The 26,936-nt window shown below is 53.0% G+C and overlaps 1 protein-coding gene across 7 annotated transcripts; it reads left to right on the forward strand.

Moving 5' to 3' along the window:
* Window positions 1-499: 499 nt before the first annotated feature.
* On the forward strand, window positions 500-26,936 carry CHST10 (carbohydrate sulfotransferase 10). 7 transcript variants are annotated; one of them, XM_028162654.2, is made up of 8 exons: window positions 501-739; window positions 2,636-2,705; window positions 11,071-11,207; window positions 11,729-11,860; window positions 18,454-18,545; window positions 20,115-20,349; window positions 22,796-22,901; window positions 24,367-26,551. In XM_028162654.2, exons 4-8 carry the CDS (start codon window positions 11,761-11,763, stop codon window positions 24,902-24,904), a joined length of 1,071 nt encoding a protein of 356 aa, XP_028018455.2. In that variant the 5' UTR covers window positions 501-739; window positions 2,636-2,705; window positions 11,071-11,207; window positions 11,729-11,760; the 3' UTR covers window positions 24,905-26,551. The 7 variants fall into 7 exon arrangements, with proteins under 7 accessions (XP_007197358.2, XP_028018455.2, XP_028018454.2 ...); XM_028162653.2 differs by having other exon boundaries at window positions 506-739; window positions 11,032-11,504; window positions 24,367-26,546; XM_028162652.2 differs by having other exon boundaries at window positions 506-739; window positions 11,071-11,504; window positions 24,367-26,546.

Here is a 26,936-nt window from a genome sequence, read left to right on the forward strand (position 1 = left end):
GTGGAAAGGGCCCTGCTGAAAGCTCTGTTTTTACCAGGTAGGCTAATTAGGAATGCTGGGAGGTACCCCAAACTCAAGCAATTTTGCCTTTTTCCAAGCTTGGATTTTTTTATTTTTCATTTTTCCAAGTTTGGGGGTTTTTTTCGTTCTCAAACACCCAACCTGTTTCCTGGATGGAGACCTAGTGGGATTAGGTTTGGCCACAAGTCCCTCTGTCATTTCCCGGGATATAATTTGGTGGGTGTTTTTTTGGCGGGGTGTGGGTGGAAGGGAGGCTCAAGGACCGGGTGATCGGGTTCCTGGGGTCCTTTGGCTCGGCCCCCTCCCACCTCCCCTCGGTCCCGGCGGCGCGCACACGCGGGGCGTGGGGCGGGGGTGGTGGTGTAGGGGCGGCGGGGACGCGCACAGCTGGCAGGCGGCGCGCACGGCGGGGACGCGCACAGCCGCGCAGGGGCGCGCACGGCGCGGACGGGCGCTAGGGCCGCGTGGGGCGCCGGCGGCCTCGCCCCCCGAGAGGGCGTCGCGCGCTCGCTTTCCTTCTTCCGGCGCCGCCGCCGCCGCCACATCCCGGGCCGGGCGGGCGGCGGCGCCGAGGCCTCCGGGAGGGCGGGCCTCCAGCGCTCCCCGGACGCCGGGACCCCGCGCGCCTCGCCCCCAGGCCCGCGAGGCCCGAGCCGAGCTTCGCCCCTGGGGCCGCGGAAGGGCCCGAGGACCGCGACAGGCTCCAGCTCCTCGGAGGGTGAGCTCGGGGAAGGGCGGGGGGCGTGGGGGTGAGCGTCACATACTCCCGGACCCCGACTCCCACAACACCCCGGGTGGACGGGAAAACGGGGGGAAAACCGGCTTCTCTTTGCTAGCGACATCCCAGTGTGTTTTGGCGACGTGAGGGCCTCCCTATTTCGTGGGGTTAAAGAGGAGAACCTTCATCACGTTAATTATGCAATGAGGCGGCGTCCTTGCTGGGGATGCTGTGATCGTGGCATCATTGATATTCGGTGGTCCATAGTTCATTTCTTTCATCCTTGCCTGAGAATTTGCATTTGTAATTGGAGGCGGAAAGAGGAAGAAAATGTTCCACTTGGGTGCAGGGAGCAGGCAGACAGAGGAAGAGAGAGGTCAGGGAAGAAGGACCATGTGCAGCTTCCCTAAGTGCCCAATTAAGCACGTCTCTGGCGGGTGGGAGGGGAAAGGATGGTTGGAAATGCGTGTGTCCTGCCAGGTAGGCTCCCGGGTGCCCTCAGCTCAGATTTGGACAAAAGAGAGGCCTGTCAGAAGTTGGAGGTGGAGGCATAAATTTCTGCACTTCTGGCTGGGAAGATGAACCAGATCTTCCAAAAGCTGCCTTGTTATTTTCCACGTCTGCAAAAGGCAGGAAAGGGCCGGGCACTGAGTGCAAAGCAGCGCAGTCAGGTTCTGGTTAGCTGAGCGGGAGGACTGTCATACAGGGGTTTTTTGTCTCAGACACCCCAAGTCTGGGGCCTTGGGCCATAAAGAGTTGGTTATTGGTCAGTTTTCACTGCCAGAGTGAAAAATGTCTCAGGTATTCTTAAAACCAGGCAGCTCCGTTTAGCTCCAGGCGTATTCACTCTTTTCATTGACTGGGTTAAGAGGAAGAGACACGAAGAGGGAAATGGTCTTCTCTCTTTTTTCCCATTATAATTAGGGCAAAGTCCATCTTGGGTCCAAATGGGAATTTCAAGATGGAAAGAAAAATCTTTCCATCTTTGCTTTTGACCCTCAAGGATAGAGTCTCCAAGAAATACCTAAGAGAAAACTTCTCTCCTTCCCTGGAATGGAAACTGGAGTTCTTGCAAAACTGAATAAAGAAAGGGAAGAATTAGTTACTATCCTGGGCAATTTGCAATTATATTCAGATCATTTTTCAAATGCTTGAGGTTATACAGTAGAATAGAAACGGGGGAGAGGTGAATGCAGGACCTGAGAGATCATAGAAGCCAAGAGAGTGTTTTGTCCTGATACAGGTCTGGCAGAATATGCATCTTAATCTTTCCATCTTTGTAACATGAAATTGCTTTTCCTTTTAATATTGAGTTCATAAGAGTAAAGGGAAGCATAGCTAGACTGCTCCAAGCATCCCAGGCAGCTCGGGCTCTATTGTGTTTTAAATGAGTTGGATGTTTATTTTGCCAGGTAACTCTATTAAATCTGTAATCTCTCTAATTCCATGAGTTTGGCTTGTTTCCAGTTATTCATTCACGATATGACATTTGGTTAGAATTTACCAGGGTGTTAAAGCTTGAAGAAATACAAAACCCAGTGACCATCTTGCATTGAAAGATTTGATATCTTATACAGGAATCCTTTACCCAATATCAAACATATAAAGCAGGTATAATAGGATCTGATTATTTTTGCTCCAAAAAAATTTCATTTTTTCATACTAAGTTACAGGAAGAATCTTTTAAATGGCTAGCCCTTTTGGTATGTTTAGAATATTTATTCATCTGCCAAGCTATCCAAAGATAACCCCCCTCTGTAAGAGACCTGGCGTGTGAAATATACTTGAAAAATCAAAGTGGTTAACTGTTTCCCAAGTATAAAGCAAGTTGTGTTCAGTAAGTTGATCTCATAACCTTTAATGGTGCTTATTTGTTTTTTTAATCGTCCCGTACAGAGACAGGAGGAGCCAGGAACCTCCAAGGCAAAGCAGATACTGCAAGGAAATGTGGACCAGGCCTGAGAAGGTACGGAAGGGAGGTTGTGGACACCTCACTAGTTATCTGAGATCCATGTCACATAGCATTCTCCTTTCTTGCTGATATGGAGATTTCCGGAAGCTTAAACTCGTAAATAGGAGTATGTACACGGATTCTTAGAAATGTTTTCTTAACCATGATCATGATAGGAGCACCCGCTTAGGCAGGGGGTTAGGTGAGCTGGGTACCTGCCGAGTGCAGTGCCTGGCTTGCAGCAGCCCCCGAAGACGTGTTTGCTGTTCGTCACCATCACTCCTGAGAATCTGTCTTCACCTCCAGTTCATTCCCCAGCTGGCCAGAGTGAGGAGTGCCTTTCCATTCTGGTCACTAAAGGATGAGCAGTCATTCTGAGGTGGTCAATTGTAATGACGACGGCCAAGTAGACAAATGAAATTTCTGAACTTAGATTGAGAGAAACCCTTACTATGAATTTAAAGCTCACAGTGATTGTAATAAGACTTTATATATTTTATAAAGTCATACGCAGCATTTTATTTTCTTAAGTGGTGATTTAATAATTTTGTTGATTAGGGAACACATTTTAGTTCAAAATCGAAAGGGCTGGTGGTGGAGGGTCCCCGCTGCTCCAGCCTCAGCTGTCTCTTGTTTCCCTTCTCCCTGTCTGTCCTCCCAGGGTTACCGGGTCCTTGTGCATGACCAGATTCTTTTCGTGAAGTTTCCTTTGGTGTCTGGATAGGTTTTGAATGAATGTTTTAAAAACTGAACGCTGGGCAGGTGATCCTTTCCCCAGGGTACATGGGTGATGGAGGGCGGGGGTCCAGGAGTTTCCAGCTCAGTAAAGGGCCCCTGACAAGGCTCTTCATCTGGGCCACTCCCCCGCCATCCTGCTCACTCTGCGCGGGAGATGCCAGCCTCCTTGCTGCTTTGGGGATTCTGGGACCAAACTCTTTGCCAGGTGCCGCGTGATGAGTCCCCTCCCTCTGTTTGAGCATCTTCTCAACATCATCTCCTCCGAGGTGCCCCTGCCTCCCTTACCCTCCTGTGTTATTAACCGTGTCACTTAGCGCCTGCCTAGTGTGATCCTAGGCGTTAATGGCTCTATCTGTTTATGGCCTGCCTGCCTCTATTAGAAACAAGCACCATGAGAGCAGGGCGGGTAGGTTGCTGTATCCCCGGAGCCAGGAACAGCTCCTGGCTCAGAATAAGCCCTTGGTAAATATGGCTGAACGGATGAATGATATTTGGGGAAAAGCTGTTTTTTTGGTTTTTTAAATCTCTCCTTTCTCTGTCTAGTTGTCTGTCCCTCTGTCTCCTTCACATTCAAGGAGTTGAATGGAGGTTAACTCCTCGGTTACCATCACTGATGTCCGCAGGGCCCCTCGTTTTGTTTACTTGTGGATGCCTTTTTAATTCCCTTTCCTCAGTCTCATTTCCTCTCGTCCGCCCACATAAGAAATCACTGGAAAGGTCATCCTTTTCTTTCTTTGTGTTTCTGTAGAACGTGTATTTTTGGTTTCAGTGCCTGCATTTTTAATTTACGTAAACGGCACTGTGTCATATATCTCATTCTATTTTTGCTGTATTTCCTTTGCACCACGGTTGTGAGATTTATCTGTGTGGTTGTGTGCACACTAGACCATGTCTAGGCCAATTGCTTTTAAAAAATTTTTAACTCTGTTTGAAACAGTTAAATGGGCTTATTTGCCACAGGAGGCGTGAATGTGCACAGTAAAAGGAGAACTAGGAGAAAAACAAGTGGAACTAGGCAGGTGGGAGTCAAACTCTTCTGCACAAATTCAGAAGGATTGTGCTCTTGGGTAACAACTCGAACACGGGGGAAAAGCCACTGGCAGCTGAGCAAAACGGATGCTTTCAAAAAGCATCTTTTTGAAAGCGCAAGGGAGGCCGAATTTGCACCAAAAGTTGGTAATAGTACCAGAGTCACTGTTAGTCATTACAAACATGTCAAATGTGTGCTGTCTTCCTTACAGTTTAGAGAGAGAGAAGCGGCTTAGGATTTCTTGCATGGTTAGTGGTCTTCCTGCATACCTGACCCTGCTTTCCCCATATGTCCATCAGTTCTTTAACCACCGCTTCTGCCTTGTGGGTTTTCAAAGAGCCAACCTTCTGGCTTAGTTTCAGAGCCTGACGTCTTGACAGGTGCAAATCCCACGTAACGATCAGGAGTAGGGAAGCTCTGCAAACCGCCAGGGTGCACACTCAGGTTCACCCCTGTTAGCTGCAAGAGGCACGCTGGGAGTTGTCTTGGCTCCTTGAACAAGGGAGAGTTAATTACAGGAAATGTCAGGCTCTTTAAAGGCTGCTTGTCACCTGGCTGCAGGGAGAGCAGTGGCCCTTCCAGAGCCGAGGAGGGAGGACCGTGGGTGTCAGGCCCCAGACTCTCTGCAGACAGAAACAGTGAGCCTCAAGGCTGTCGCCCGTGGATGGGAGGCAGACCCGTGGGGAATGTGCTCAAGGAAACACTGCAGATGGCAGATGGCGGGCAGGCCGGGAGGCACTGGGGCTACAGGAATTTGGAATGACTTTCTTTTTGTTGAAAAAAAAGAATGGGGGAAATTTTCCTGAGCTTTCCAAGGTCAGCCCAAAATTCTACAGGGGCTGGTTACCTATAGATGGGAGGGCTGGAAAGGAGAGTAAATGGGAACAGTGATGGAGGTCTTTATTCTAATCAGGCCTCTTGAAGCTGTTTATTCAGAGCACATGTAATTCAGATCCTCAGTAGACAGTCTCAGTTGACAGACACCCTTTTGCTACGGGTTTTCCTTCTCATACTGTAAAGAGGTGGTGGGAAGACAGCTGTTACGCTAAAAGGCCTAGAATCTGCATTTTACCGAGTTCCCCAGGGGGCAGCGGGGGCAGTGAAAGCTGAGGAGGCCCGGGGGCTGGACCAGCAGCTCAGCCTGGCCGCTCACTGGCATCCTGAGCAGAGCTTTTCAAACTCGCCCAGATTCAGCCTCCCACGTTTGCCTAGATCCTCCTCCACAGGTTTGCATTGTCTCTGCTCAGGTGTTCTTGGGGCCCAGGGTGTTGCTGTAGTTTTCAGAAGCTCCCCAGGTGTTTCCGATACACAGCCAGGACTGGGAGCCACTGCCCTAAACCTAAGGTTGGACCCCTTAGCCGATGATCGCAGAGCAGAAACGCTGCCTGGCCAAGGGGACACACCCCTCCATAGGATTCGTCAGAGCCTAGCCCGTCAGGTACTGTGGCTCTTACTGGTTCATTGGCTGGTTTTCAGAGACCTAGAGGGTGATGTGATGGGGAGCATTTAGCCCCTCTGCTTGGGCCCAGTCGGCCCGTGGAAGTGACCCTGAGGCTGGGGCGTGGCAGAGCTGATCGCTGTGCTTGACACCTCTGACTCTGCTGCCAGAGAAGTAGTTTCAAGATGTAAGTCAGATCACCGTACCCCATCCCCGCTCGCCCCCAAGGCGACCGCTCCCCAGGGCCCAGCCTTGTCTGACCACGTCTGCCAGGGCTCCTCCCTGGCCGAGCTCGGGAAGCTTGTCCCTGCGTCTGGGCCCCAGTTTGTGCTGCTCTGCAGCCCGGTGCCTGGGTCTCCGCCCCTCACCCCATAGGTCTCTGTGCCGCCCCTGCCCTCCCTCTGCCAGGTCGCGGCCCTTGTGCTTTCCTCTCACAGCACTGTGTCCTCTGCCTCATCGTCTTAGGTAGAGTCTTTGGTGGCTGTGGGTCCCCCCGGTAGCCTGCCAGCTCCACAGGACAAGGAGCGTGTGTGTGTGCATGTTGGGGGGTGGGTTGGGACTCGGTGCTGTGTCCCTGCGCCTGTTTTGTGGGATGAATGAGGACACCTTTTCGTGATGAGCTTGGTAGATGATCGTTTCTCGGTTATTGTGTCCTTCGAAATATATGCAGGTGCACGTGTGTGTGTGTGTGTGTGTGTGTGTGTCGGATGTCGTAAGTGTAGAGATAGTGGCCCTGAGGGGTGGGGCTTGTGGAGGGGGCCCGGGCTTCAGTCTCACTCAGCATGGGACTTGGAGAGCAAGTCCTGGTTCGTCTAAATTTTTAACCAGCTTTTACCTTGACAGCTTCTTCACTTGAGTCTGTGTATGATTTGTGAATTTTCTCATTATAGACCACGAGAAAAAATTAAGTGCTTAAAAACGGTCCATCTCTCCACCCGGCCGTACCACCGCATGTGCCCCCCTGAAAAGCATAATAAATAATGCAGTGTTTCCTCGCAGCCCGGGGGAAACTCGCCTCCCCTCTCCCCAGTCTGCCCTGCCTTCATCTGGGCTGGGACGAACAGCCTCCCAAACCCCTGCTGCTTCTATGAGAGGAGCCGTATTTGATGCAGTGACAGCGTCATCACCCAGATGGAGGGTATCTGGGGAGGGAGGGGAGCAGGGCCAGGCAGGGGCTGCAGCTCATTTGTAACCTTTTATTTCCTTTGAAGACTCAAGTACGTACAGCAGAACTATTAGAACTGAGCATCTGAAAACAAGTATTTGTTATATTATTCTATGTTTTAAATATTAAATCATTTTTAAAACTGAATTAAAAACTAACTAGTGAAGACAGAGATGTATTTCCTAAACACTCAGATACATATTGCCTGTCCATTCACCACATTCTTTCCTGGCTGGAAAAGTATTTACCATCCTTTGCCCCATTTTACAAAGTGGTAAGGAAACTGCTGTTGGTGGTAGTCAGGTAGGAAAAAAATTAAACAGCAGAAATAAAAACACCTGGGTCTGCATATGTAGGTGGTATTTTCTATATTTTATTGGTTTTTATTATAAAATGGATATATGCTTATTACAATAATGTTTTTAAAATACAGAATTGTACGAAGTAAAAAATGACTCCACTTATCCTCTCAAGATTTTATTCTGTGCATCACACATATGTATGTGTGTTTGCATGTATATATAATCACATACGTTCACATGTATATATATATAATTCTTTTTAACTAATAGGATCATACATTCGATTCTGCAACTTGCCCTTTTTTGTTTACTGATGTATCTTGATACTTTGGAGCTATGTAATTGGCTTACCGCCTTTCAGCATTGTTTTATCTAAAATTTAGAAAAAAATTTTTTTGGACTGCAGCATTATTTCTTTATCCCCTGGTCAGTAGATTGTAGACATAGAACTGTAGTTGTATGTCTATTCAAATGCATGTGAGCGCATGACTTATAAAATACAATTTTATTTTCAAGTAATAGTGAGGTCCTAGTAGCTTTGGGTTGTTTTCTAGTCTCAGTTAACACATGTTAAATATATAAGCACTCACGTGGAGACTGGAGAAATACTTTGAGGTTGAACGGGGGCCTCATACTTTAGAGAGTTTGGACCCTGGGGTGGAGAGTTGGGCCAGGTGTCTTCTAAAGCACCTGCCAGCTCTCCTGAGTCTTCCCGGTAGTTTCTTGGTTGATGTCGTCATCCAGCAATAGCGAAGGTCACCTTGCGGTGCGCTGGGCACTGTGCTGGCCGGGGTGCTCCAGCACGAGCTCACATGCCACCAGGGGAAGCAGAAGATTCAGGCTGTGGTGGGTGCCGGGAAGGAAGTGAAACTAGGTGAGGACGGAGGGCAAATCAGGGTGGCCAGCAGGGAGGGCTGAGCCTGCGTGTGCCGTGCAGCGGGGGGAGCAGGCCCTGCCTGGCCTTTACAGGGGCCCAGTGGTTGGTTGGTTGGTTGGTTGGTTTGGCTGCACCGCACGGCTTGCGGGATCTTAGTTCCTCGACCAGGGATTGAACCCGGACCCCGGCAGTGAAAGCACCGAGTCCTAACCATTGGACCGCCAGGGAATTCCCGCCGGGGCCCAGTGGCTGGGAGAGCGCTCCACCCACTCCCCACCCCCTGCTACCCGAGCGCAGGCCCCCGCAGTGACCACCACAGGCTGTGTGGCCTGGGCGGGGACCGCAGCGGGGCACCGGGGTCATGGGCAGGCCTGAGTCTGGTCCGCACTCTAAGCGCTGGCCGTATACTCTGCTTCCCAAGAGCTTTTGGCAGGGGCTGGGGTTGACGCATGCGGAGCTTCCCCGATCTGCAGCCCCATCACAATCCCCACGTGTCCTGGGCACCGTCCCTGCACGGCCCAGGCGGGCCGTGAAGAGGGTGAGAGGCGGGTGGGTGCCGTGCAGACGCCCCCCATCTCCTGACCCCGATGCCGTGGCCGGGCTTGGAAGGGGAGAGGGCTCTCTGGATGTTTTAGTGCAGTAGGAGTTTAGCAGAAGTCACTTTAGAAGTGGAACGTTTTGGAAATAAAATTGCCGTCTGGAAGAAGAGCCGGGCTGATACATTGTACGTTGCAGCCGAGATGCTTTGGCAGCCTCTGTCTCACAGGGGCCTCCCAACACACTGGTGGGTATGCAGGCGGCTGTTCTGTCCTAATCTAGTAGGGGGCCCAGAGAGCTCTTCTGTGACTAACCCCCAGACACCAACACGGAGAAGAAGGGACCAAATCCTGCCCCCGCCTCATCCCTGCTGCCGGGTGAAAGTAGCTGTTGCTTCTGACTGTAAATGAAAACCCAGGGTTAGGAAGGCAGGCGGAGCTTCACGACAGCGCAGGTCTCACTTTCCAAGCAGCCCAGAGGTAGAAATCCTGCCCCTAAGCCACCTGGCTTCCCGGAGGGCAGACGGTGGGAGCGCATTTTCATGTCAGGCTGTTTATTCTTTGTCTTCCTACCTTTATCTGGAGGTGAACCAGCTCGGTGGGTGGACTCAAATTAGATCCCTTCAGAAGACTAGCTCGCATTGGAAAGGAAAGATCGGATCCTTAAATCACAGAACCTCCCAAGCGCAGTGCCGAGCGCTGGCCTGATGCCTGGGTAGTGCCCAGGGGCGGGAAGCCCAGAGGTCGGCTGGTTGAGCCGGGAGGGAAAGCTGAGTGCCAGTGCCCAGGGCCCTGCCCTGCAGGGTGAGGTGTCTGTGTGAGGGGGGCAGCCCCCAGTGACTCCCCTGTGTCTGTGCTCACTCTGCCACGGCACAGTGTGAATCACCAGCCCCGGGCCACGCAGCACCGAGGCCTCTTCCTTAGCCTCAGTCTTCCCGAGAACTGGTGCACAGACACAGGTGCCTCTGGGCACGCTGTGTACCACCCACCTGGTGCTTGTCCGCTTTCTCTTTACCCACTCCCCAGCCCACACTGGTCCCTCCCCCTCTGTTAGAAAAGGCCTGAAGCCGGGCTTCCTCAGTGACCAGTGGGGATGGACACCGCCAAGTGTCCCCATCTCGGAGGACCCAGCTCAGCGGACTCAGCCCTGAGGGGCCCTGTGCCCTCTGGGCCGTCTGTGCCTCCCTTGTCTCTAGAAGAGAAAAGCCCAGTAGCCTGGGCTGAGGGTCTGGCCTTTCTTTTCTTCTCTTCTTGGGCAGTTCACACTGTTAGGTGAATTTCTAGGTATGTGTCAGTTAAATAGGAAAGTCACCAAGGGTGCCGAGGGACTGACCAATTTCTGTTTATAGAGGGTCTGCTCCAGGCCAGGTGGTCCTTTTGGTGCAGTCTCTCATTTAATCCTTGTGACCATCCTGGAGGGAGGAGGGCCTTGTCTCAGGGACGCAAAGCCACAGCTTAGGGAGGGTAAGTGACTTGCTGAGTCCCAGAGCTAGTGAGCGGTGGGGCACTCCAGGGCTCTGCTTTGTGCCACGTGGCCCCAGACGAGGCGTGGCAGAAGGGGACAGGGAGACTGCAGAGACAGGCCAGCTGCTTCAGGCAGTTAGAGCGGGAGCGGTGTTCCCCTCATTGGGTAGTGTTGCCAGATAAAATGCAGGACACCCAGGTAAACTGGGAATTCAGAGAAACAGCAGATAGCTTTGTAAAGTATAAATGTGTCCCACGCAGTACTGGGGGCATAGTTATACTAAGTACTAAAAAATGATTTGCTTACCTGAAATTCGAACTTCACGGGGCACCCCGTGTTTTCATGTGTTTAATGTGGCAGCCCTACTGGGGGACCCCGGGAAACATGGTGCACCTGCTGCGCGGAGACCTGAGAATGCAGGTGCAGGTGTGGGCTGGGCCGCGGGGGGAGCTCCCCGAAGCAGGCCGGAGAACCCCTTGCGGGAGGGAATGCAGGTCGCAGTGAGGGCCTCAGAGGCAAGGATCTGGCGTTGAGGCAGGAGGAAGGCCGACGCCCGGGCCCTCGTGAGTGCTGCCCGCCAGGTGCACGCAGGCTCCGAAACTGTCTGCCGTCAGCGCACATGCAACAGACCAGCTCCCTGCTGCCCGGGGTGGGGAGGGATGGACGGGCCCGACAGCCGGCGGACACCAACCCAGCCCAGCATGGCCTCTCTCTCCAAGTGGCTTGGTTTGGCTTCAGGAAGCCCCGTGTTAAAGGTGACACGAAGCACTTTTTTGTCTCTCTTGCAAAGAATCGAGTGCGACTTCCGGTTCTTCTGTGTCCCCTGCAGCAGAGTGTAACCGTGTGACCCGCTGAGGACCCAGGTGCCCCACGTCACTCCCGGACAGCGACAGCCTGAGAAACGCCCACCCCCGAGGTTCCGCGCAGGCTCTGGCCGGCAAGTGGGCGGAGCCGGGACGCTCCGGGGTTCGTTTCTCGGGTTTCACAGATTCTCTACAGCTCAGTGGGTGTGGCCGCAGCTTGTCAGCGAGCCAGGATTTTAAACCCAGCCTGCTTGGAATCGCCTCAGGATGGCGTCTGCCCTCTGAGGATTACCCAAAGGTCCGGCCCGCGGCAGGCCCCCTCCTGCCCCGCCTTCCAGGCCCTGGCGGGTGCTAGATGCCAGGGACACAGTAGCCTGGGCCAGAAAGAGTCAACAGGCACCTCTGCAGAAGTGAAGTCTTATCACGTGTTCCAAGACCAAATAGAAATGGCTCCTTTCCGGTAAAGTGTTTTAAATTTTATTTAATTATCAACTTGATAAGTTGCTATTAATTAAAAATATGATGTTAAGTTAAATAATAAGTCAAAACACCCTCGGTATCAATAGAAAAATTTTCAGAAATATTTGTATTGAGGCTATTAACTGAAACTGCCCATTCTTTTATTACCTTCTGTTTAATTGATTTATTTGTAAGCAGCAGGGCTATTTTGCTTGTGTTTTCCAGGAAGAATCACTGAATGGCTGACATTTGACAACATGCACCACCAGTGGCTTCTGTTGGCCACATGCTTTTGGGTGATTTTCATGTTCATGGTGGCCAGCAAGTTCATCACGCTGACCTTTAAGGACCCTGATGGTAGGTACACCTCCTCATGGAGTGGATTTTGGCGAATTCAGACCTGGCTGTGGTACTGTTCCTGGGTACCTGCTCGGATGAGTGGTGACGCAGAATCAAGTGACTCTGACCCAGGAGGGACTTGGAGGTCATGGCGTCCAAATCCTTGATGTTGCAGAGGTTCGGGAGAGGAGGTGGACGGGGATGAAGGGGTCTTTCCCCTCGCAGTCTGTGGGTTTGGGGACCAGCCCTGCTTGGTGTCGTTGAGAGATGCTGCCTGTGTGCCCGGTGATGCTGCCTGCTGGTGGCCACGTGTTTGAAGGTCACCTTCAGCGCCCCGGAAGGAAGGTGGTCTGAATATATGTGTGTTGGGTTGTCCTCAAGGATTTTTTTTTAACTCCCCTTGACCTGATGTAGGCGTTCAGATAAGGACATATTAAGAGCACGCAACCCAGCCTCAGAAGAGCTGCGTCTAGTTCGTGCCCTTGCCCTTTGCTCACCAGGGCCTTAGTATTTTTTCTGTGGAACGGGCGTGCTCCCTGCTCTGACAGCTCCAAGCCCGACCTGGGCACCGTGAGGCCCTGTGAGTGACCTGTGAGGTGCTGGGCACGAGTGAGGAGCTGCGGGGACGGTCATCTTGAACCCTGAGGCCACTCCTTCAGGGGCAGCATGAGGCAAGGCGCACGGGAGATGCTGAAAAGGCTCGTGAGTGGCCTTAGTGTGGCCTGGCACCGCCATCCTGATAGGGAGGAAGCGCACAGCATCTTTATCCTGCACGAGGCTTGGCATGTCCACCTGCAGGCGGTGGCCCTAGAGGAAGGGAAGTAGAAAAGGATCACACCAGTCGTTTTGCTGATTTACGCCCGGGGTCTGCACAGCCCGTGCCGTTTGTGTGGCCAGCGGGCTCCGGGCCCTGCTCGTCCTGGAGAGCCCCCGGGGGTGTCCTCGGCTGTGCTGAGGCTGCCCAGTGCCCCACACCCGCTGCTTCCATCCTCCCCGTAGAGGGGCAAGGTTGGAAGGCAGATCTGCAGGCAGAAGAGAGAGGCGCTGAAATCAGCCCCCAGGGTGGTTCTCAGCGCCGCAGTTTCAGGTCAGTAACGTTATCGGGGCCCAGCTGGCTGTCATCTCAATCCTACCCCATCTTCCAGGAGCCCGAGAGGCTTTCACAGCCCGGGGTGGGTGGAGTCACAGCTGCAGGCATCTGGGGTGGCCAAGAGCATCACGGGGTGTCACGGCTAATCACGGTCACACGGGGGACCAGGGCCGCCGTCAGGACAGCACAGGCCAAGTCTGGGAAGGTTGTTGGAATTTGAGCTGAGGGTCTCAGCCCAGCCGTTTGCTGCTGGGCTGCTCCCCACAACAGCTAATGTCACCGATAATGGAGACCCCTTGTCAAGAGTCAGAGCAGTGGTTCTCGTCCCCAGGGCACTTTATAATCCCGTGGGGACTGTGTGTACCTCCTGCTGCCCAGGCCCAGCAGAGACCAGGGGGCAGACTCTCTAGGCGGGGGGCCCAGCTGAGGACCACCAGTGGGAACATGGCTGGGAAACTGCACAAGAAACAAAGCTGCAGAGAACATGAAATGGTGTCACTAAGTCTACACATTTCACTCGTGATTCCTTTAATGTCACCTCCTGGTAAGGGAGGCACTTGAAAGGCGGGCCATAAGGTTGAATTGTTTGTGGTTTATTTTATTTAAAAATGAGGAGTGTATGTAATATATTTTATATTCCACCCAAAATAATTAAATAAGACGTGTGCCTCTGAGTTTGAATATGATCTGGCAGTAGGGCCTCTGAAGAGCACCTCGTATCTCAGGGGCATCTGATAAACGAGGTGTCGCTGCTGTGATGGGGCAGGTGTTATGCTGAGTGTTTTCAGAAAAGTGTAGAAGCTTGAGAAGGTTCGGGGAAGGGGAGCAGAAAGTGAATGGGTGGCAGGTGACCCTACAGAGAAGGCTGAGAGGCCTTAGGGTGTTAAAACTGCAGAGAAGGTCTGCTGCTGCCCTGGGGGCTCTCACCAGGGTCTCACCAGTGGCTCCGGCCCCATGAGGCGCGTGGTGGTCCTCGTGCCCTTGGGCGTCCCGCGTAGTTGCTGGGCTCCGTGCGTGGGAGCGCGGTGGCGGGCCGCTCCTGGAGGGAACGTGAGAGCCAGAGCTCACCGGCCAGCTCCCCTTTCCCCCTCGGGCAGCACGGAGGAGCCGGTCTTCAGTGGGGATGCAGTCAGCCCTGCATCATGCTGTGGACTGAGAGTGAGGACCCTACCCCTAACCCCTGACCCCTGACCCCTAACCCCTGACCCCTAACCCCTAACCCCAAACCCTAACCCTAACTCTTTGTTGTTGGGCTCAAACATAACCCAGCCTTTCTCGACCACACAGATCTTACCTAATTGTCCCCAAGTCCCTGGCTGTGATCATGAAGGTGGGTGTCTGCCGGCTGGGTTCGGGTGCAGGAAGCGAGCTCACATGCATGGCGTCTTGCTGGTCTGGGTGACTGAGCAGGGAGCGGCCCCCCCAGAAGTTCAGGCCTCAGCCCCCTGGAGCACTGTGGCTCAGGCTTCGGCTTCCCTCTGTCTTGAGAGGCAGCTCACCCCCGCAGTGGATCTCGGGCTCCTACAGGAAACCGAGGGAGGTTGGTCAATGTGTGGCCATGAGAGATTTCCTCATGTGTTGGAATCTATTTTACTCGCGTTCAGTGTTTTTGCTTTGGAACCGGAAGCCCACTGTGAACTGCCATCACGAGGAAGTAACTAGCACACGGTGGTGTCCCGTGCGGGGAAGTCCCATCCCTGTAAGCGGGCGGCACATCCACGCCCTGAGCGTTCAGGGAGCTGGGCGCCCGCAGTGTCCACGGGCAGCTCCTTCCAGCTCCGTCCCCTGGGAGGTGGGCTCTGTTCCAGCAGCCAGTTCTCACCTACCTGTTCTTAGTGAGTTCCCTACCACCCAGTGGGTCGGAAGAGCACATTTGTCTTGAGCTGCTGTTTAAAGCCGTGCGTGCGTGTGTGTGTGTGTGTGTGTGTGTGAGAGAGAGAGAGAGAGAGAGAGAGAGAGAGAGAGTGATGGTCTCTCTTCGGCTCAGCAGTGAAGCCACAGTGAATCCTTCTTTAACAGATTTCAGTGTCGTTTTGAACTAGACTTTGTCATAGGGAAATAAATCCCATTCAGTGGTGGGAATTTGATGGCATGGTGTATTGAGACTTGAACTCAGAATTGACATCCATGTGAATCTGGTGTGTATGCGTAGACACTGATTTTCTTCCTAATCTTGTACCTCAGCTCAGCTGCCAGCCGCTTAAGGTCAAAACCTGTGACGCGATGTCTGCACGCCCCCTGCCCAGCGTGTGATGCAGTGGTGACCCTGGGCAGCTGGACACACAGGTCTGGGAGCTGAGGGGATGCAAGCCTGTCTAGAAAAACAAGGCAGTACTGCACTTGGCAAATTTAAAGACATTTTGTAAAACAAATATAACGATGTCTATAAGGAAAGCAGCTCATATGTTATGAAGACAGCTGATGGTACCTACTGAGCAGAATCCTTGGGCCTGAAGCTGGTGTCTCGCCCCTGGGGGTCAGGGTGGGGTAGGGATCTGCTCTTTGATCACAGTGGTGACAGCGGCACCCTCTGAAAATACATGGTTGTCAGCAAAGCAGTGGAAAAGCAAAACCAAACCTAAGGTGTGCTGTCAGTTTTATTTGAATCTAGTTGAATTGGGTTCGAGGGGAGTTGGGGAGCAAATACCAGGATGTTCAAGGTAAAAAAAAAAAAAAAGAAAAAGTTAAAACTTGGCGGACGAATGGCCGGCATGTGTGGCTGGAAGGTGAGCTGCCCCACAGCTCCCAGAGCCCGTTCTGGATGCTTCCGAGTGTGTGGAATCGGCGCTTTTCAGAAATTCACCGTTAAGTCAGTTGTTTAGAATTCAGGCTGCGTTGTCCATCTAAAATGTCACTGAGGAAGCTTAGGTTTCTGGGAACCCGTGCGGCCTGTGGAAGTGCTGCGCATCGCCGTGCTGGTCAGGGACGTTGGCACCTGAGTTGACCAGGCAGGAGTGGGAGGTGCCATTTCCCGGAGCACGCTGGCGCTCGCAGGTGAGCTCGCAGGTGAGGCGGAGGCGGAGGCGGAGGTTCGACGACGCTGGCCTCTTGGCCCTCGGGGTGCGCTCCGGAGCCTTGGGGCCAGGGGCACTGCTGCCCCGTCTGTCTCCACACGGTGCATGGTGCCTCCCGTCCTCACGGCAGGTGCAGAGCAGCTCCTGTGCGCACCTGTGGTTAGGGCTGCATTTCAACTCAAACCCAGGAAAAAGGGAAAAAGATTTCCGTGGGATTCACAGCGGTGTGCGGCCGAGATTTCTGCTGGAGTCGGAGAGCTCAGAGGCATGGGAGATGGGTTATTATTATTTTTTTTATTATTATTATTATTATTATTTTAATTAATTAATTTTTTTGGCTGTGTTGGGTCTTCATTTTTCTGTGCGAGGGCTTTCTCTAGTTGCGGCGAGCGGGGGCCACTCTTCATCACGGTGCGCGGGCCTCTCACCATCGTGGCCTCTCTTGTTGTGGAGCACAGGCTCCAGACGCGCAGGCTCAGTAGCTGTGGCTCACGGGCCCAGTTGCTCCGCGGCATGTGAGATCTTCCCAGACCAGGGCTCAAACCCATGTCCCCTGCATTAGCAGGCAGATTCTCAGCCACTGCGCCACCAGGGAAGCCGGTTATTATTATTGACGGGGCTCTGGGAGGATGGGTTTCTCCCCTCTGCACTGGGAGGACGTCAGGGTGGGGCTCGTTCGTGGCGGGGCTGGCTGGGGAGCGCGGGTGTTTAACAGCCAGACTGAAGGTGGGGAGGTTGCAGTGGAGCCTGCGAAGTGTAGGTAGTAATGACCCCAGAGGAGTTGGTTTTGATGTTTCTAACAAAGTGAAATGTGCCTCTGCTTGTGCTTTTTTATGCTGATTTCTGTGCTTTGCTTTGATAACTACTTTTTTATTCAAATCATGTTTCTAGGCTTTGCAAAATTTTGAGAGCAGTGTTTGATTGTAGAGATCTGACAGTTATCTTCAAATTCTACCCGAAGGTTTTCCCCCAAATCAGTTTGTTGTAAGTGATTACTCTGGTCTAGCGTTTTGTAAGACTCCTCTAGTCTAATTTCAGTTCCCATGAATTTCAAAAATAATGTGTAAGCACTAACTTGAATGCTGACTTGGCTTTTTTTTCCTAATTAAACTTTTAATTTTGAGATCGTTGTAGAGTCACGTGCTGCTGTGCATAAGAGAGTCCAATGTACCCTTTACTCTTTTGCCCCAGTGTAACACGTTGCAAAACCGCAGTGCAGGGTCACAAGAAGGGTATTGACAAGGATGCAGTCATGATGCACAACATCTCCATCACCACCAGGATCCCTGCAGTTGCCCTTCTGTAGCCACGCCCACCTCCCTCTCCCCATCCCCCATCCCCCACCCCTGCCCCCTCCCCCCTTGACAACCACTAATCTGTTCTCTCCATCATTTTGTCCTTTCAAGAATGTTATATATGGTATATGACCTTTGGGGATTGGCCTTTTAAATTCAACATGGTCACCTGGAGATGCATCCAATTTATTGTGTGTATCAATAGTTTGTTCCTTTTTAGTGCTGAGCAGTATTCCATGGTACAGATGTACCAGTGTTTGATTAACCATTCACCCACCTGTTGAAGGATAGCTGAGTTGTTTCAGTTTGGGGCTATCATAAATAAAACTGATGTGAACATTCGTGTATAGGTTTTTGTGACATAATTTTTCATTTCTCTGGGGTAAATGCCCAGGAATGCAATTGCTGGGTCATATTGTAGTTGAATGCTTAATTTTTGAAGAAACTGCTTCTTCTAGAGTTTCTGAGAGCTGCTGTACCATTTTATATTCCCACCAACCATGTATTAGTGATTCCTTTTTCTGCATCCTCGCTAGCATTTGGAGTTTTCACTGTTTTTTGTTTTAGGCATTTTGATAGGTGTGCAGTGGTATCTCACTGTGGTCTTAATTTGCATTTGCCTGATGACTAATGATGTTGAACATCTTCTCATATGTTCCTTTTCCACCTCTAGATCCTCTTTGGTGAAATGTCTGTTCCTGTTTCGCTCATTTTCTAATGGGATTGTTTACGTTTTTTTTTTTTTACTGTTGAGATTTAAGAGCTCTTTACATATTCTAGATATGCCAGTCCTTGGTCAGACGTGTGGTTTGCAGATAGTTTCTCCCAATCTGTAGCTTGTCTTTCCATCCTCGTCATAGGGTCTTTGCCGAGCAAAGGTTTTAAATTTTGATGAGATTCAGTTTATCAGTTTTTCCAAAGATTTACTCCTATGCTCTTTAAGAAGTTTTATAGTTTTTTGTTTCACATTTAAGTGCTAATCTCGAATAAAGGGTGAGGTTTAGGGAAAGGCTCCTTCTTTGTCTGGGGGCATCCAGTTGCTCGGGTACCATTTGTTGAAAAGATGCTCCCCCACCGCATTGCTTTTGCGCCTTGTCAGCTATCACTTGGGTGTGTTTGTGCGGGTCTCTTCCTGGGGCCTCTGGGCTGTGGCACTGATCCGAGTGTCTGCCCCTCCACGGGAAGACGTTTTAACCTCTCTATGTCTCCTAGCCTACAGCGCCAAGCAGGAGTTTCTGTTCCTGACCACTGCGCCCGATGCAGGGAGGTCGCTGAGAGAGACTCACTTCCCTGAGGAGCTGAAGGTGGGCACAGCCAGGCCGCGGCACTGACCCCTCTGCCCATTCTTCCCTGGCGTCTCCCTCTCACCTGCTCACCCCTCCGGCCCCCGCAGGTCCCCCATCACAGGGAACAGCCTCCCCTCCCTCCCTGCCCTCATCAGCTGGTTTCCACTTACTGTCGTGCTCGGCTTTAGAGTTGCTGCTTCTGCACCTTTCCGCTTGTTTTTAGTGTCTGGCCGGGGGAGTCACGGTCGGTGGGCCTTGTGCATCGTGGGTGCTCTGTAGCGTTGACTGTGTTGAGTTCCCGCCCAGCCGAGAATGAGCTTTGTGATGGGTGGATTGGGGATGTTGGGCGAGTCGGGAGGAAACCGGGGGAAAAGATCTCTGCCCCCGAGTCCTGGGAATCCTGGAACTTGAGAGTTACGGGGCAGTGAGTCCAGCCTCCGGGCGGTGTGGATGAGAGAACTGAGGGTAGGAAAAAGGCTGATCATCCAGGGTCACGGGGCAGTTAGCAGCAGAGCCCAGGGCCGCTGACCTTCACCCCGTGCTCACCTTCCTTGACACTCTGACTCCAATTTCTCCCCAGGCTCCTTTTGCACGTAAATTCCTAATCGTTCCCCAGCCAAGGTGAGGGGCGCACTCCTGAGACCCCCTTCTCCCCCTGCTGACCCCTGTGCCGGGTCTGGATGGAAGGTTCAGGTTGCCCTCGTGCAGGAAGAAATGAGGTGAGGAGAGCCAGCCCTAAAGATGTTTATCAGCCCAGAATTAAACTCAGAGAAGGGACAGTCCTGCCCGTGAGCTGCACGTAAGGTCAACAGAAAGAATCCAGCAGAGTCTAGACAGCACACACCTGGGTTTCTGACATCACAGCCTTCCTCCCACAGTTCACGTGGATCTTCTCACCTGGTCTCATGACTCCTTAGAGCAGAACCAGTGCTGATGGGCTCCATCACCGGCTCACAGCAGCTAAACCACTGGTACCACTGACCCGACTGCCAGGCAGAGCCCCTCTCCGCACCTGAAGTCGCATGTCAGAGAAACATAATTGTGTGTTCCGCCCTGAGGAAGTGGAATCATGGTTCTGCCTTTTTAAAACCCATACTGAATGACCTAAGGTGTTTTCTCAAATGAATGAACCAGATACACCAGTGTACCAGATGATCTGCAAAACGGCCACCGCCTGTGTAGACAGCGGGCTCTGAGGTACAGTCCACATTCCTACACTCAGGTTACACGGAGGGAGAGCGAGGGGGCAGAAGCTGGCCTTCCCTGAAATCGCTGAATGGAGGACATCCTGCCGTTGCCGGGAAATCATGGGCCATCGTGCCATCAGCACAGCGGCAGGCAGGCAGCCCACCCGCCGCGCGGTTTGTCCGAGCTGAGGATGAGGAGACAGGGTCAGCCGTCTCTGGCTGCACTGTGGTCCAGCGCATCCACGCAGCCTGAGCCCCGGGCCGCCGCGGTGACTCACGCCCTCCGTCCTGCTGCTTCTGTGGGGACAGCCCCCAGGCTCTGGCCTCCGTGAGTTAATGCCCGGCACGCCCAGTGCTGCTAATGAAGCCCTTGTGCCCCTTTTGTCTCCACTCCCTGCAGCTGACCGGGAAGGTGCTGCCGGGAGGGCGGCTCGTTCAACCCTTGGTCTATACGCAGCGGCTGGAGCTCGTCAGAAACGTGTGCAGGGAGGACACCCTGAGGAACCTCTCACACACCGCCGTCTCCAGGTTTGTCCTCGACCGGATATTCGTCTGTGACAAGCACAAGATCCTCTTCTGCCAGACCCCCAAAGTGGGCAACACCCAGTGGAAGAAAGTGCTGATCGTGCTGAACGGTGCGTGCAGCGCCCGGCGGGGTCCATCCTCGCGGGACCTCAGGGTCTGCGGGGAGGGTGGCCGGGGCCAGGGCGGGGGAGTGGGGGGGGCACGGCCGAGAGAGGAGCCCAGGGAGGGCTGGTGACTCACAGGCAGCGGGCTGGCGTTTTTCCCGTTCGTGTCCACGTTAGAAGTTGGCGGGGTTCACCCAGGTGCTCCGCACCCACGGTCAGGGCCTCCTGGCTCCCCTGTCTCTGCCTGCCCGGTTGGTCCCGTTGCTTCTCTTCAGTCCCTGCATTGATTCTCACGAGTCACCCACTCTGTCCTGGGAGGTCAGGGCTCCACACTCAGTGGGCCGTCCAGCAGCTGTCCTCACAGCTGCCCTCCTGTGCCGAGAAGGACCCGCACGCAGACACCGGTGGGTCTGGGGGCCTCCGCACCTGCAGTCGTCCCCGTCTTACACAGAGCATCCATATGCGGAGGTTTAATCCGCCTGCTTCAGGTGATCTGGTGTTTACTCGGGAACAAATTAGATCATTGGAGAGCGCCCTCATGCACCATAGGCTTTGATTCCTCACCACTCTTTTCAGACACTGTGTTTGTTTAAACTCCAATTACCCTGAATTGACCCAAGATAATTATGGGCTCTGTCTTAAATTCAGCTTCAAAAGAAACATAGTTCCAATAGACAGCTGTGTGACTCCTGGATCAGGAGTCAGACCGCAGAGCCCCATGGGACATGGCCCTGGGCTCTCCGTCCCCCAGCCCCCCAGGCCTGCTGCTGCTCTCAGAGGTGGTGTCAGAGTTGGCTGTCATTTGGCCTCTTCGCTGGTTCGTTGGGGAAGAAAAGGGAGACACCCGCCTCATCTTCTGGTTATAATCAATGCACTTCTTGAGTAATCAGACAGTATGTTGGATTTTTGACATCGGCGAATGAGCTTACAAATCAGATTTAAAACAACAAATGTACAAAAGTCTTACAGATTTGCTATCACTGTGTGACGCATCAGACTTTGAAGAAGAAAAACCCGTTGATGAGGGCAGGATAGAAACAGGAGCGGTTCGCCAGGCCATATGATAGGAAAAGGACAGTCCCGGGGCTGCCTTCAGCTGTCCTTAGATGCACCTGCATGGCAACAGGTACCAGAGCAGGTCCAGGTGCAGATCCACAGAGCTGGCTCTTCTGTTGGCCCCTTGAGAACAGATGTGCATCTTGCTTGTTTTATAGCCATCCTTCCACTGTACTTAGCACAGCGTTCTGGATCGGGGCTTAAATATTCTGTGGAGGCTGTGATCACTGCTTAGATGGCCCAACAGAGATCCTTCCCTGCCAGACTCTGAGTTTAACATGGCAGGGTTAACACAAAGATGCACATGAAGGGTTGCAGCGGCTTGGGTAGCACCCCAGCACAATGATGCTTTATTTCCATTTGTCTAAGTTGAGAAAAGAGTGAAGCACCTGCCCAACCCTCCAACCCTAGAACGAGCCCCCCAGGTTCCACTCTGCAGCCTGGACCAGGAGCTGTGGCTCTCGGTCCTGCCCTGCCTTCTCCTCAGACACTCCTTGTCCTCCTCTGAGCCGTGCTTCAAATATATCACATCACTCCCACAGCATCAGCCTGACTTGTCCAGCACCAGACATCTTGGCCACTGCCAGTCTGGGATGCTGTGAGGTTACCTAGGAACCTCTTAGGCTTGGGCGATGTCACACTGGGAGTGATGGGCCCGAGCCGGGGCTGCGGGCGTGAATCAGCAGTGTGTTGTTGTTTTGGGTTTTTTTAATTAATTTTTATTGGAGTATAGTTGCTTTACAATGTTGTGTTGGTTTCTACTGTAAAGCAAAATGAATTAGTTGTACGTATACATATATCCTCTCTTTTTTGGATTTCCTTCCCATGTAGGTCACCACAGAGCACTGAGTACAGTTCCCTGTGCTATACAGCAGGTTCTCACTAGTTATCTATTTTATACGTAGTATCAATAGTGTCTGTATGTCAATCCCAATCTCCCAGTTCATCCCACCCAGCCCTGCTTTCCCCCTTGGTGTCCATACATTTGATCTCTACCTCTGTGTCTTTATTTCTGCTAGCTGTGGGTTTCATGGTCCCACTTCTCTGGCAGTTTCCCCCAGTTCCAGAGCAGAGTCAGTACTGCAGGTTTCGGGCATTCTGCTTGCAGGCACTGATCTTTCTTTTGTGGCAGATTGAACCCGATTTAGGTGCTCGTTGCTGTAGCCGTTGGCTCCCTCCCTCTCCCTCCTCCTAACTCGTCTGTTCCCTCCAGATGGCCTGTGGATCACCAGAAGCTTTCCTTCACTCTCATCCTGCCCGCAGAAGCAGTTGAAATTCAAAGACCTAAACGTGGATACTGGGATGGCCCGTGGGGAACGCGGGCCCGGGCTTCGAGACGGGCATCTGTCTTTAAAGGCAGCATCCCCAACACGCCCTCTCCCTGTTTGCCTCCCAGGAGCCTTTCCTTCCATCGAAGAGATCCCTGAAAGCGTGGTGCACGACCACGAGAAGAACGGCCTCCCGCGTCTCTCTTCCTTCAGCGATGCAGAAATTCAGAAGCGGTAGGAGCAGGGGCGGGGGATGCTGGTAAAACCCCCCGGGCTCGGCTCTGTGCTTGGCGTGTTTCCCAGTTGGCTCCAAGAGCTACTGGTTTGTGTTGGTGAGAGGCAGCCGGGCATACGCCCAGCGTTCAGCGCATTTAAATTCACGTCTTTGTGAGAACTTCTGAATGTCTTCTCCACCCTAACCTTCATGCAGGCCATTAAAATGAAGGTTGCGTAACTGTCTTATAGAAATGAGTGGTCGTTTTTGTTCTGCTCTGATTTTGTTAAGTTTTATGGATTTCTTACTGAATATGACCTTCATTTCATAAGAAAGGGATTTAGGTTGCAGGGAAACCCCACTTCATTTTTCATTTTCCCCCAAGGTGTTATGCCTGCCTTCGCGGCAGCCGCCCCTGGGGGGTGGCGGGGCCGGCTGGACCCAGCAGAGGTGGAGAGAGACAGGCCTCACCAACCACTGCAAGAAGGGAGACTGGCATCGGGAAAATCCTTAGCTGATTGGACAGTTGTCTTGGCAGCTGTGACATGGCCCCATAGATCGAGGTTTAAAAGGAACAGGTACATAATACGCTAGTCAGTGTCAGGGCACCGAATGATCTTTGACCTCCCTTGCTTTTCAGCTACTTGATTTTCATTGCTTCCGGCGTTGGTTACTCACTCTTGCCAACGTGTACAGCCTTAGAAGGCAGGTGTCAAATGCCAGGTCAGAGACCCTCCCGGGGGAGGGCGGTCCTGTCACCCCCCCTCAGCAGCGATCCTGCGGGGCTTTGTGAGAGTAGACGCGCTGAGACCTGCAGCGCTGAGAGGGTCTGTGGCCTGGGTGAGCGCACGGAATCACAGCAGTGCCGTCGTCGCTCTGTCACTGTCGGTACAGGCCCTTCACGGGGGTGCCCCTGCGCCGCCACCCCCACACTGGCAGCTCCCCCAGACCCCCTTCCGCCAGCTGGAGCCTGGAGCCTCACTCTGCCTTTCCTCTTCCCCCCCTCCTCTGCCCCCCATTTTCCTTCCCCTGGAAATTTTGAATTGAGTTTTTAAAGATGTACCCTTAGAGTCATTCTCAGCCCTCAGCTGTTCCTGACTCAGTCAGGGTTCCTGCCCTTAACGGTTTTCTGCACAGGAACAAAACTTTTAAACATTCCTGAAGTTTCAAACTACTCAAGTGAAACAAAACATGGGTTAAATAGATGTCTTCACAGCAGCCCCAAGGGTGATGAGTACTGTGGTCTTGGACAGTTAAGGTCTCTGAGCCTCCATTTCCTCACCTGTAAAATGGGTTCATAACAGGATCTGCTTCCAAGGGTGGCTGTGCGGATTAAGTAAGAGCCACATGCAGTGCACTTGGCACAGGGCTCAGCCTGGTGGCTGCCACTGCTCCAGCCATCACGCTTCACTCTTCCTCACAACCCACAGCCAGCACCACCAGCAGCATCAGGTTAACTTCTTCATCTTCATTTTTTTCCCTTAGCTTGAAGACATACTTCAAGTTTTTTATCGTAAGAGATCCCTTCGAGAGACTGATTTCTGCGTTTAAGGATAAGTTTGTTCACAACCCCCGCTTTGAGCCTTGGTACAGGCACGAGATTGCCCCTGGCATCATCAGGAAGTACAGGAGGAACCGAACGGAGACCAGGGGCATCCAGTTTGAGGACTTCGTGCGCTACCTGGGCGATCCGAACCATAGGTGGCTGGACCTTCAGTTTGGGGACCACATCATCCACTGGGTGACATACGTGGAGCTGTGCGCACCCTGCGAGATCAAGTACAGCGTCATCGGTCACCACGAGACCCTGGAGGACGACGCCCCGTACATCTTGAAAGAGGCTGGCATAGACCACCTGGTGTCTTACCCCACCATCCCCCCGGGCATCACCGCGTATAACAGAACCAAAGTCGAGCACTACTTTCTGGGCATCAGCAAACGAGACATCCGGCGCCTCTATGCACGGTTTGAAGGGGACTTTAAACTCTTTGGGTATCAGAAGCCAGATTTTTTGCTAAACTAATGTGTAGGACTGTGAGTTCAAGTATCTTTGTTAGACCAGAGGCTAACCAGGTGGAGATCTGGGCACAGAAATGACACTTTGCTCTGTCACGCTCCCCCTGAACACTCCTCAGTTCCCGTGGACCTGGGTGCGCCTTGGCCAGTGAAGCTGGACCCTGACCGTTATGACCTAGTTTGGACAGAAGGTGCCTGGCGGGCCCTGCCCCCCTCCCGCCCCAGCCCCAGTGCCATCAGGCCTTTGCTCTCCTCAGCGGGGAAAGAGGCTAAACATTTGCAGTCGCACAGACGGGAGGAAAAACCATACAGCCTCGAGTCACCTCCCTCGGTTGTCAGACGCCTGCAGCTCCCCCAGACGGTGGGGCGGTCCTGCCTGTCCCCAGGGGATTGTAGACATGGAACCCAGCACTTTCAGGAGAGATGGAAGAGCCAGTGGTCCGCACACATCCCAGGGGCCGAGATAGGGTCAAATCTGAGTAATTACACCTCTGGGTTTCATCTTGGCGCCACTATAGTCACAGAGGCAGACCCTTCTTTCCATGACTGCTCTGTGCCTGAGAAGTTCAGGGATGACTCGAGGGCACTCTCAAGTAGTCCATCTCTTCAGAATACATGCCTGTATGCTGCTGGGCCAGACTTCCAGACCTCTGCCTGCCAAGTGATTATCTCATTCAGCCCAAGAGATCCAATTTTGGAAAGTGAGGGGAGTGTACATTTTTCCCACCTGAGGAAGGGAACGTCTCTGGGGACCTTAAAGGGAGCCTGGGAAGAGGCAGAGCTGGCCGGGTGCTGGAGCTCAGGCTGCCCTGGACTTGGGCACGTCCGCCCTGATGACTGTCTGCCTCTTGTCTCTGATGGTCCCGCATGGATGGGCATGGTGGGGGGGGGGGGTCTCCACCTGTCTCCCCCAAGGCCAGGCCCTCCTGGGGGCCAAAGGCAAACATGGGCAACATGCCAGTATTGCCCAATCAGTGCAGCTTACACATTTCAGTCTCCTTGCATCTCAGCAAAATGCGCACCACTGGGCCCATTTCTGATGATGCCGTCATCCTGGACTGTAAGTTGGATAATCAAGTTCACCAGCAATAAAATCCTGGGCCGAGGCAGCCCCAGTAACGCACCTTCCAGGCGCTGAGGAGCAGCCCACGGCTACCATTTCAGATGCCGTCCGACAGCGAGGCCCCTCGAGATACGGGAGAGTTTCCCTGCGAAAAGTCCCAAGTGCTCAGGCTGCACAGCGCCCAGGAGCCCGGCTTTTCCTCCAGGCAGCCTCCGCCGTCCCTTTCTCAGTGTGGCTTCCTGAGTTTGTAAATGTGAAAGTAACATGAAATTAAAAAAAAAAAAAAAACACGTGCCAACCTGACGTGGGCCGCGGTTCCAGGGCAGGTGCTGCGTGGACGCGACGTCCCCGAGGCCTGGCGACGGTGAGGGGCGCGCGGGCCTGCGTGATGGCTGCGGGTGAGCCGGCGGTGGAGGAGCGGGGCTCACGTGCCCGCCCGCCACGCCGACGGAAGGGCAGGCTGCGTGGAGGCCTGTCACGCTCTGCTGACACGCAGAGGCTGCAGGATCAGTCGTTCTTCCGTCACGTTCTAGCAGAGTCTTGCTGAAATCATTCCGCGCGTGATGCAGGAGTGTCTCTGGGGTGGAGCGGAGCTCATTCCCAGGGGAGACACCTGGCGGGGCAGGGGGAGGAGGAGACGGCAGCTAGAAAGGGCGACCCCGCAGGAAAGGGGCAGGTGAGCACTCAGAAGTAGCGTCAGCTTGATTCAAAAAGAAACAGAAGAAGCAACTCTGCCTCCAAGAAGCGGTCTGAAGGCAGGGAGGGCAGTTCCTGAATTTGGAAGTTTAATAATACTAGGTTGACTTAATAGGCTTCTGTCTTAGATCGCTTTTCTCTTACTGGATTTCTTTTCTTCTCACACATTTTAAGTTTCATGGGTCTTACGTTGGAAACCGTTAACAGTGAAATGCCTAGAGCCGAGGCGAGATTTGGTTTCCCTAGTGCTGAGTGCTCACAGAGATGGCAGATCCCCACA

The sequence above is a fragment of the Balaenoptera acutorostrata genome, chromosome 12 (genome assembly GCF_949987535.1).
Source record: "Balaenoptera acutorostrata chromosome 12, mBalAcu1.1, whole genome shotgun sequence".
Taxonomy (NCBI): domain Eukaryota; kingdom Metazoa; phylum Chordata; class Mammalia; order Artiodactyla; family Balaenopteridae; genus Balaenoptera; species Balaenoptera acutorostrata.